Source organism: Salmo trutta, chromosome 14, assembly GCF_901001165.1.
Source record: "Salmo trutta chromosome 14, fSalTru1.1, whole genome shotgun sequence".
Classification (NCBI taxonomy): Eukaryota; Metazoa; Chordata; class Actinopteri; order Salmoniformes; family Salmonidae; genus Salmo; species Salmo trutta.
The window spans coordinates 78,520,584-78,531,614 of NC_042970.1; the positions used below are offsets into that span (position 1 = coordinate 78,520,584).

An 11,031-nucleotide genomic window follows, 5' to 3' on the forward strand; every position below is an offset into this window, starting at 1 on the left:
TGGGATGTTGATACTAGCATTACCTAGCATGTGGTGGTCTAACTATAGTTTCAGCTGTGTTGGATGGGATGTTGATACTAGCATTATCTAGCATGTGGTGGTCTTACTATAGTTTCAGCTGTGTTGGATGGGATGTTGATACTAGCATTATCTAGCATGTGGTGGTCTTACTATAGTTTCAGCTGTGTTGGATGGGATGTTGTTACTAGCATTATCTAGCATGTGGTGGTCTAACTATAGTTTCAGCTGTGTTGGATGGGATGTTGTTACTAGCATTATCTAGCATGTGGTGGTCTTACTATAGTTTCAGCTGTGTTGGATGGGATGTTGTTACTAGCATTATCTAGCATGTGGTGGTCTTACTAAACACTCACATGGCACTCAGTGTTTGCGATCAAGCGTTCATTACCTCTTATGGAAATGCCTGTTAGAGCTTACTTCAGACACTGTTATATGCAGTCTTATTCTAGTAATGTATGGGGTCTATTTAAGCAATAAGGCCCGAGGGGGTGTGGTATATGGCCAATATACCACAGCTAAGGGCTGTTCTTAGGGAAGATGTAATGCAGAGTGCCTGGATACAGCCCTTAGCCATGGTATATTGGCCATATCACAAACCCCCGAGGGGCCTTATTGCTTAAATAGACCCAATACATTACTAGAATAAGACTGCATATAACAGTGACAGCCGTGGTATATCAGAAATATACCACGGGTATGACAGCATTTTATTTGTACTCTAATTATGTTGGTAACCAGTTTATAATAGCAATAAGGTATCCGCGTTGCATTATGCTTAAGAACAGCCCTTAGCCATGGTATATTGGCCATATACCACATTTCCTCAGGCCTTCAGCTCAGGTAGACTATACTGTAGGTCTAGGGTGATTACCAGGACACTCACTGTGCATGCTGTATGCATCAGCTACTGATGAGCAGTTTCAGTAGCTACCTTATTTGGTGGTCTATTTAGGCTGACCAGGTCTGCTCACTCATCCTGCTGCCATATGCTGCTACTATGTGCTGGCTTCTAGCTCCTCCCACCACCCCAGCCTCCACCTGTTAGATTCTGTGTTCCTGCTGAGGGATTGGTATAGTTTACCGCTACCCTGAAGGAGCAGAGGCTATATCGCCAAGACCTGCGTTATTAATTTGCTAATTAATAGTTAAACGTATTTCTACGTGAAATGTAATCAAATCTGGAAATGGCAAAATCGTATAGAAAAAGAACAGATGCATAATCGATCCCATTGATTATCTGTATATATACTGTATCATATACATACTGTATTTATCATTAGGAAAACAATCTAAATTCCAGCATTTACTCAAAAGTTAAAGCTCATTGTCTCAAACCTTCTAGATTAGAAAGCATTATGATAGTAATAGAATAGCATTGTGAGGCCTAGCTTTGGTTTGATGCTATAGCTCTTTAGTCCAGGTTCTGTGGTGGTTCTCTTCAGTCCAGGTTCTGTGGTGGTAATCTTAAGTTCTCATAAATGGAGGGCTCAGCATCTATCTGAGGGGCTGTGTCACTGGGGAGTCCCCTCACATTCTGAAAGAAGACACATTGAATGAGAACTTGACGAACCAGTCCCTCTAACATTTTTATGGACACGGACACACAAACACACAAAATGCATTATAAGAGACTTACTTCCAGGGTGTCATAAACTGGTGACCAGGTCTTGATGTTCAGAGCTGTGTACGTCTCACTGTTAGGATCCGGATGGACACTCTGTAGAGAGAGAGACACAGAAACAAAAACACTCAATACTGTATAAAACTCAAATACATACATTCATTCGCTTACTGTCTATGGGATTGGAATAACTTATTTTTTTGACATTATTACCTGTGTGTCTGCTGTGGCATCACTTCCTCCTTTGGATCTCCTGTAATGAGGGACAGAGTGAGTTCTCTAGTGACCTATAGTGGAAGTTTATGTTACAAATACAGTATAGGTGACCCGTTTCAGGAAACGAGGCATATGTCGCGGGTCACTACTTCACAGGAGAGCCATTTGAACATGCTCTTTTTTTTGTAATCAAAATGCGTTTCTTAGCAGAAATATCTTCTCGAACATGTTAACTTTCACGTGCCTTAATAACAAACTTGTACGCCATCTGTAAATACGAATACAATTGTCACATTACACGCCTAGTAGATTTAGCCACAGAAAAAGCGGGCAACCTTCCCGCTAGCCATGATTGGCACAGATAATGAGTGGGCTGGATATGCCGAGAGATGAGTTTGGATTGGTCTGCCATATAGCACGCTTCTTTCTAGTTGAGCTGGTCAGAATGTCTAGGTAATCCTGTCTAATGTGGCTTTTAAAATATTTTCTTGTGTAGTAAAACTACATAAGTGACGCTCTCCATTTTCTGAATGATCGATTTTTGAAATCAGTGAAATTCGAGTATGACAGCTAAGGAGAGGGAGAAAACACCAGGTTACATCTTCAAACTAAGGGCACCCATGGCATCAGAAAGGAGACACGTCCTTCCATGAATGATGTATACCGGTAAGATAGTCTAGCACGCTAACGTACGCTAACCCCATTCCGTACAAATATGCGCAACCACGACATTCAAACGAGGCTGCAAAGAAAACTAATGGGAATGTAGCGACTGTGTTGACATCAAAATCTGGGGTGTGAACTGCGTTTCTATTCAAGTGTTGATTGACATGGTAATGGCTCTATAGTATCGGAGAAAAGTTGAAAAAAACGGACCCCTCCGACGCTGTATGTTACATCGTGACGTGTCATGGCGTAACGTACAGCACGCAGAAAGCAACTAATGCTGTCTTACAGCCTCTCTCCACCAGGTGTAGCACTTCTCTCCCCATTTAAAAACAAGAAAGAGACAGGGACAGGGTAAGGGGGAGATACCTAGTTATTTTTTGCGTCATCGCTGCAAGCTATCATGACTCTCAAAAGCCGCTGTTTACTTCTGAAGATCACTTTAGCACCGCCCTTAAAACCCGATTCAAATTCGACACAATTCTTCAAATAGGTATGTATTGACACATTATATAAACTCTTTATAGTGTTTTATTTACATTTTAGAGCTGATAAGGTGATAAGTTGGACTCCTTCTCACTATCACGCAATAGGTTTCGCTTCCCGACCCGCCATTAAAAAAAAAAAAAAGACCCGATGGAGCTCATTGTCTTCTTGAATCTTGCAGTGATGGGCATCACGTAGGTCTCATCATTGATTTTGTTGGAAAAGGGAGAAATTGTGCTTTATAATGGTATTGATGTTACAGTTGATCTGGAACTATTACGTTTTTTTGGCCGCTAAAATAAGGTCAATTGTACGGACCAGCGCATAGTACAAAAGTGAGTTAGTTCACGTTACATTCAGATATTACACGTTTCTAATTTTGACAGAAAGTGGTTTCATTTCAAGTTCCTGTTAGCTAGCTATCCTTAGCTAGCTGGCTCGGTAGCTAACGATACGTGTATGCTAGCTAACACTGAACCTGGTTGGTAAGCTACCTGCAGATTCATGCAGGGCAGTAACGTCATGAGTTGGGATTATGGTTCATTGTTTACCTAGCTAGATAGATAATGTTAGCTGGCCAGCTAGCTAGCTAACATTAGGGGTATGATCTTATTATTCATATCTCAGAGGCATTTGCTTTGCATGCTAAAGCCTAATGTTAGCTAGCTAACATTGAACCTGGTTGGTTAGTTACCTGCAGATTCATGCAGGGTAGTAACATCATGAGTTGGGATTATGGTTAATTGTTTACCTAGCTAGCTAGCTACATGTCTTAATCAAAAGACTCCACTATGCAAGTAACCATTTTGGGTGTGTTCGTAAATTCAATCTGGCTACTCCGATTTCAGAGCACTCTCGTCTGAGTGTTCCAGTGCGCAGAATAACTGATGAATTTACGACCGCTCAACACCCGTAGAATATGGTCGGTGTCAGTAAACATAAAGCTTTATTAAATTGTTGCAAGCAGCACAGTTACAGTCACCAACAATCTGGATAAAATTAAAACAGCCTAACCAGCTCTGCTAAGGCGAGTAAAATGGTCAGAGTAGGGTACTCACTCATTTGTGTCTGGAAGTAGCTAGCAAGCTAGCCAATGTTAGCCAGTTAGCTTGGGGGCTTGACTGCCGGTGTGAGGTCAAAACGTTCGGATCAACCTACTCATCGGCAAGAGCATCCAGTGTGGCTATGAACGCTCCAAGAGCGAAGCGCTCTGAATTTACGAACAGACAATCTGACAGCACAGTTGTAGCTCTGCTAGGGCGAGTAATGTTATGTAAGCTGTTTGTGTCTGGAAGTAGCTAACTAGTTAGCTTGGGTGCTTGACTGCTGTTGTTAGTACAGAACGCTCGGATCAACCCTTAAAGAGATGGGTGGGGCTAAAGCTTAAGAGGGTGTGAACAATGCTGAATGGGTGTAGACAAAGGGCTCTCCAATAGTAGTACCAAAACATTTTAAGGCCTTTTCCTTCTCAAATTTGAGTTTACAAGTTCATCAACTTTCAAAGCGTAATTTATTCCCTATTGTTCCTCAACTGTAGTGTATGATATACCATGTTGTAGCTCTGAGACTACTTTTATCCAATGTAAAAAACACAATTTCAAATTTTGCTACATAAGACCGATTTGAGCCGGTCGGTAACATATGTAATTGAAAGACTCACCTCTTCAGAGTACAGTAGATGGTGAGTAGCAGAGCTCCAGCAGTCAGGACAGCCCCCACCCCCACCACAGGAACCCAGGGAAACACTGCTGCAGGGTCATGGGTTTATAAATGCATGATGTCAGAATGAAATCTGTAAAGTTACAGAGCACCAACAATGGACAGAATGTGACATACTTACATATAACATTAATATGGACAGGGATAGTCTCTCTCCCTATAATGTTCAGAGCCTCGCAGTAGTATCCCTCTCTGTCCTCAGAGCTGATGTATCTCTGTCCAGAATGTCTGATTGACATTTTCTTGTATGTTACCTTGTACCAGGTGTATTTGTCCACAGGTGGGTTGGCATCACTGCTGCAGGTCAGAGTCACTGAACTGCCCCCCACTATTTCACCAGAGGCACTGACTGACACTGAGGTGTTCTTTGGGTCATCTGGTTGACAGTATGTAGCAAAACGGTGTTTTAAAACAGTGTTTTACATGAGGAACATCATGACACTTGGACTTATGATTGTATGAGTGAAATAAAATATACATGGGTGAATCTCAGATCAAAAGAGAAGGATAGGTGGGCTTACAATGAACGTACTGCATAGTTTCCTAGGAACGCGAAGCGAGGCGGCCATCTCTGTCGGCGCGGGAAGTAGAGCTGTAAACTGAGCTACTCACATTTCACATCAATGTTGATTGACTCAGACCTCCCTGTTTTAATCCCATTCCAGGCATCACAGTAGTACCCTCCAGTGTCAGATGACTTGATATGAATGAAGACATGCTGTGGTTCTGTGTTTCCATTGGAGAATCTCTGATAGTGACCTCCATTCTTCTTGTATGGCCATGTATAACGCTGCACAGGTGGGTTGGCATCACTGCTGCAGGTCAGAGTCACTGAACTGCCCTCCGCTATTTCACCAGAGGGGCTGACTGATGCCAAGTTGTTCTTTGGGCCATCTGAATACATTATATTTAGCACATAAAGTATATGAGTACATTTACAAAATAGATTGAAATAATTAAATTGAGAAAAATTCAAAGCACATGTCACGGCTGTCTGAAGGAGTGGACCAAGATGCAGCGTTTGTGTAGTTCCACATTTTATTAAGTGAAACTTTGCAAAACATAACTGAATTTACAAAACAAACCGTGACGCAGAGAGAGAGAAACAAACACTACTCAAAATATACTGCTCAAAAAAATAAAGGGAACACTTAAACAACACATCCTAGATCTGAATGAAATAAATAATCTTGTTAAATACTTTTTTCTTTACATAGTTGAATGTGCTGCCAACAAAATCACACAAAAATAATCAATGGAAATCCAATTTATCAACCCATGGAGGTCTGGATTTGGAGTCACACTCAAAATTAAAGTGGAAAACCACACTACAGGCTGATCCAACTTTGATGTAATGTCCTTAAAACAAGTCAAAATAAGGCTCAGTAGTGTGTGTGGCCTCCACGTGCCTGTATGACCTCCCTACAACGCCTGGGCATGCTCCTGATGAGGTGTCGGATGGTCTCCTGAGGGATCTCCTCCCAGACCTGGACTAAAGCACCCGCCAACTCCTGGACAGTCTGTGGTGCAACGTGGCGTTGGTGGATGGAGCGAGACATGATGTCCCAGATGTGCTGAATTGGATTCAGGTCTGGGGAACGGGCGGGCCAGTCCATAGCATCAATGCCTTCCTCTTGCAGGAACTGCTGACACACTCCAGCCACATGAGGTCTAGCATTGTCTTGCATTAGGAGGAACCCAGGGCCAACCGCACCAGCATATGGTCTCACAAGGGGTCTGAGGATCTCATCTCGGTACCTAATGGCAGTCAGGCTACCTCTGGCGAGCACATGGAGGGCTGTGCGGCCCCCCAAAGAAATGCCACCCCACACCATGACTGACCCACCGCCAAACCGGTCATGCTGGAGGATGTTGCAGGCAGCAGAACGTTCTCCACGGCGTCTCCAGACTCTGTCACGTGCTCAGTGTGAACCTGCTTTCATCTGTGAAGAGCACAGGGCGCCAGTGGCGAATTTGCCAATCTTGTTGTTCTCTGGCAAATGCCAAACGTCCTGCACGGTGTTGGGCTGTAAGCACAACCCCCACCTGTGGACATCGGGCCCTCATACCACCCTCATGGAGTCGTTTCTGACCGTTTGAGCAGACACATGCACATTTGTGGCCTGCTGGAGGTCATTTTACAGGGCTCTGGCAGCGCTCGTCCTGCTCCTCCTTGCACAAAGGCGAAGGTAGCGGTCCTGCTGCTGGGTTGTTGCCCTCCTACGGCCTCCTCCACGTCTCCTGATGTACTGGCCTGTCTCCTGGTAGCGCCTCCATGCTCTGGACACTACGCTGACAGACACAGCAAACCTTCTTGCCACAGCTCGCATTGATGTGCTATCCTGGATGAGCTGCACTACCTGAGCCACTTGTGTGGGTTGTAGACTCCGTCTCATGCTACCACTAGAGTGAAAGCACCGCCAGCATTCAAAAGTGACCAAAACATCAGCCAGGAAGCATAGGAACTGAGAAGTGGTCTGTGGTCCCCACCTGCAGAACCACTCCTTTATTGGGGGTGTCTTGCTAATTGCCTATAATTTCCACCTGTTGTCTATTCCATTTGCACAACAGCATGTGAAATTTATTGTCAATCAGTGTTGCTTCGTAAGTGGACAGTTTGATTTCACAGAAGTGTGATTGACTTGGAGTTACATTGTGTTGTTTTGAAGTGTTCCCTTTATTTTTTTGAGCAGTGTATAATCACCCACAAAACCCAGGAAGAGAAACCCCTACTTAAATATGATCTCCAATCAGAGGTAACGAGGACCAGCTGCCTCCAATTGGAGATCAACCCCCCAAGAAACCAACATAGAATTAGAAAAACTAGAACTAAAACATAAAAAAACAAAACACCCCCTGTCATGCCCTGACCTACTCTACTATAGAAAATGACATCTTACAAGGGTCAGGACATGACAGTACCCCCCCCCCCCCCCAAAGGTGCAGACTCCAAATGCAAAAAAACAAAACAGAACAAAACAACCACAAAACACAAAGGGAGGGTAGGGAGAGTGACAAATGTCTATGGCGGCTCTAGTGCTAAACCCAGAACCTTACTATCCCTCCGATGCTCCAGCAGCGGAGGTGGCTCCGGTTCAGGGCGTAACCCCCGTTCCGCCCGCAGATCCCTCCGCTTCTGTAACACCGGACCGTGAATCGTTATCGGAGGAATTGGACTGTAGATCATTACCGGAAGCTCCGGACTGCAGGCCGCCGCTGGAGGCTCCGGGCTTTAGGCCGCCGCCGCTGGAGGCTCCGGGCTGCAGGCCGTCTCAGTAGGTTCCGGACTAGATCATCGCTGGAAGCTCTGGACTGGGAACGGTCGCCGGAAGCTCTGGACTGGGAACGGTCGCCGGAAGCTCTGGACTGGGAACGGTCGCCGGAAGCTCTGGACTGGGAACGGTCGCCGGAAGCTCTGGACTGGGAACGGTCGCCGGAAGCTCTGGACTGGGAACGGTCGCCGGAAGCTCTGGACTGGGAACGGTCGCCGGAAGCTCTGGACTGGGAACGGTCGCCGGAAGCTCTGGACTGGGAACGGTTGCCGGAAGCTCTGGAATGGGAACGGTCGCCGGAAGCTCTGGACTGGGAATGCGCACTGGAGGCCTGATGCGTGGGGCTGGCATAGGAGGCGCAAGACTAGTAACACGTACCTCAGGGCGAGTGCGGGGAGCAGGAACAGGACGTACTGGGCTATGGAGGCGAACTGGAGACCAGGCATGCTGAGCAGGCCTACTCCTTCCTGGCTGAATGCCCATCTTAGCCCGACACCGGTGAGGAGCTTGCACCGAGCACGCCAGGCTGTCTCTCGGCTGCCTCTCAACCTTGCCTCTTGGTGGATATAGCGCCTCGTAGTATCGTCGCTCCCTTTTTGCTGCTTCAATTTCCTCCCTCGGGCGACGTTACTCCCCAACCTGCCTCCAGGGTCCTTTCCCATCCAAAATCTCCTCCCAAGTCCATTTCTCCAGCTGATCCCAACCATGCTGCTTGGTCCTTTTGTGGTGGGTGATTCTGTCACGACTGTCTAAAGGAGCGGACCAAGATGCAGCGTTTGTGTAGTTCCATATTTTATTAAATCTGTGAAACTTTGCAAAACATAAATAACTGAATTTACAAAACAACAATCCGTGACGATGAGAGAGAAACAAACACTACTCAAAATATAATCACCCACAAAACCCAGGAAGAAAAACCCACTTAAATATGATCTCCAATCAGAGGTAACGAGGACCAGCTGCCTCCAATTGGAGATCAACCCCCCCCAAAAAACAACATAGAAATAGAAAAACTAGAACTAAAATATAGAAAACATAGAAAAACACCCCTTGTCACGCCCTGACCTACTCTACTATAGAAAATGACATCTTACAAGGGTCAGGACGTGACAACATGCTCTGCGGTTCCAAAATTATGTTACATTAAAAATAATAAAACTGGAACTAGATTTTTTTAAAGACTTTAATATACCAAACTAAAGACTTAAACCCCATGTACTTACATGTGACAGTGAGAGTCTCTTCAGCAGAGGGGAGATCCTCATGGCCTTCTACAGCACAGGAGTATCTGCCTGTATCCTCACTGCTGACTGAGAATAGGATATAGACAGGAGAGTAGGTGTTGCTGTTTGGTACAGGCTGTCCATTCTTATACCAACTGTAGACTGTGATGGGGTCCAGTGTACATTTGGTTCTACATGTCAGTGTGACATTCTCCCTCTCTGACACAGATGTAGGATCCATCTCCAACACAACATCTGGAATAAAAGGAAACAAATCATTATTCTCCTCCTATATGTGTCCTCTTATGTGAAACACTACAATTTGTTTTTTTCTGTCACATAAAACTACCGTGTCTGTATGACTGCCGTTAATAAGGTAATTACAGTAATAGATGTGAGATGAGTGATAGATTACCTGTGACAGTAAGGGAGACAGGTGAGCCAGAAAACTTTCCTCCAGGATCACCAGTATATAGAATGTTACTGTTCCTGTTACAGACAGAGTGACTCCAGGATCACCAGTATATAGAATGTTACTGTACCTGTGACAGACAGAGTGACTCCAGGATGACCAGTATATAGAATGTTACTGTACCTGTGACAGACAGAGTGACTCCAGGATCACCAGTATATAGAATGTTACTGTACCTGTTACAGAGTGACTCCAGGATCACCAGTATATAGAATGTTACTGTACCTGTGACAGACAGTGACTCCAGGATCACCAGTATATAGAATGTTACTGTACCTGTGACAGACAGAGAGACTCCAGGATCACCAGTATATAGAATGTTACTGTACCTGTGACAGACAGAGACTCCAGGATCACCAGTATATAGAATGTTACTGTACCTGTGACAGACAGAGTGACTCCAGGATCACCAGTATATTTCCCTCCAGTCTGATCTGTTATAAATCTGAACTTGTACGTAGCTGAGTCTTTCTCTCTCAGGTCTGCGATTCTCAGGTTGTGACCATTCTTCTTATCCCCATGATACTCCAGACGACCTGCATACTCTGGGTTCTGACTTAGATCTTCAGGTTCTACACCAGTCTCCATTTTAGTGAACCAGTAGGTTGATGTGACTGTACCACTGGGATATCTGATAGAGCAGGACAGCTTCACTGTTGACCCCTTCAAGACACAGATACTTTGAGTGGTGTAAGTCACACTCCAGCCATTCTGACCCAGTACAACTGAACATTCACAGAACACAAGAGTATTACATGTTGCCATAGTTGCTGAGTTGAGTGTGAATTGAAACCACATAAGCATCATTCAGTAAGGTAAGTGAGGTGTGAAAGATAACTATTGAAGTGAAGTGGAGACCCTAACAGAACACACCAGAATAATTGAACACAAATGTAATTTTAATATTTTACAAATGCCTGTAGATTGACAGACAAATCAATTTCTGAATGAGACCATACCTGTCACAGACCAGAGAAAGACCACCAACACACTTCCTGTTGTTCTCAAGGCCATTGTTGCATCTCCCACCCTGCAGTCTTAGAAACATAAACAACAACTCACTCTATAGCTGGTGAATAACTCCACCTGATACATTGAAGTAGAAACTGTAAATGGGGAACAGGGCCTCATTGCTGAAAATGAACCAGGCTCATATTGTGTTGTGTTGTATTGTGCTATATGGTTGTCTATGTGAATACTGTCTGTCTGTAAGTCTATTGCACTATGTATGTAATGTGTGTGACGTGTTGCATGTCTGTCTACATCTGTCTATTTAAGATGACATGATGTATAATGCAAAAATAATTTCCTAATGTTTACAATAGTCATCATCAT

General features: G+C 44.5%; 1 protein-coding gene across 1 annotated transcript; it reads right to left on the reverse strand.

Moving 5' to 3' along the window:
• Positions 1 to 1,237: 1,237 nt before the first annotated feature.
• LOC115147493 (sialoadhesin-like) lies at positions 1,238 to 10,353 on the reverse strand. Its single transcript, XM_029689743.1, has 6 exons — positions 10,077 to 10,353; positions 9,225 to 9,479; positions 4,671 to 4,758; positions 1,856 to 1,895; positions 1,658 to 1,738; positions 1,238 to 1,555 (listed from the first exon to the last, which is right to left on the reverse strand). Exons 1-6 carry the CDS (start codon positions 10,282 to 10,284, stop codon positions 1,460 to 1,462), a joined length of 768 nt encoding a protein of 255 aa, XP_029545603.1. The 5' UTR covers positions 10,285 to 10,353; the 3' UTR covers positions 1,238 to 1,459.
• Between the last annotated feature and the right edge of the window lie 678 nt (positions 10,354 to 11,031).

Bases quoted from the DNA above. Each gene is read 5' to 3' on its own strand.
- LOC115147493 (XM_029689743.1), bottom strand. From the start codon at position 10,284: ATGGAGACTGGTGTAGAACCTGAAGATCTAAGTCAGAACCCAGAGTAT. The intron at 4,759-9,224 runs GTAAGTACATGG...ATGACCCTGCAG, and splicing joins AGAGACTCTCACTGTCACAT to CAGTGTTTCCCTGGGTTCCT. The intron at 1,896-4,670 runs GTGAGTCTTTCA...CCCTCATTACAG, and splicing joins ATCTACTGTACTCTGAAGAG to GAGATCCAAAGGAGGAAGTG.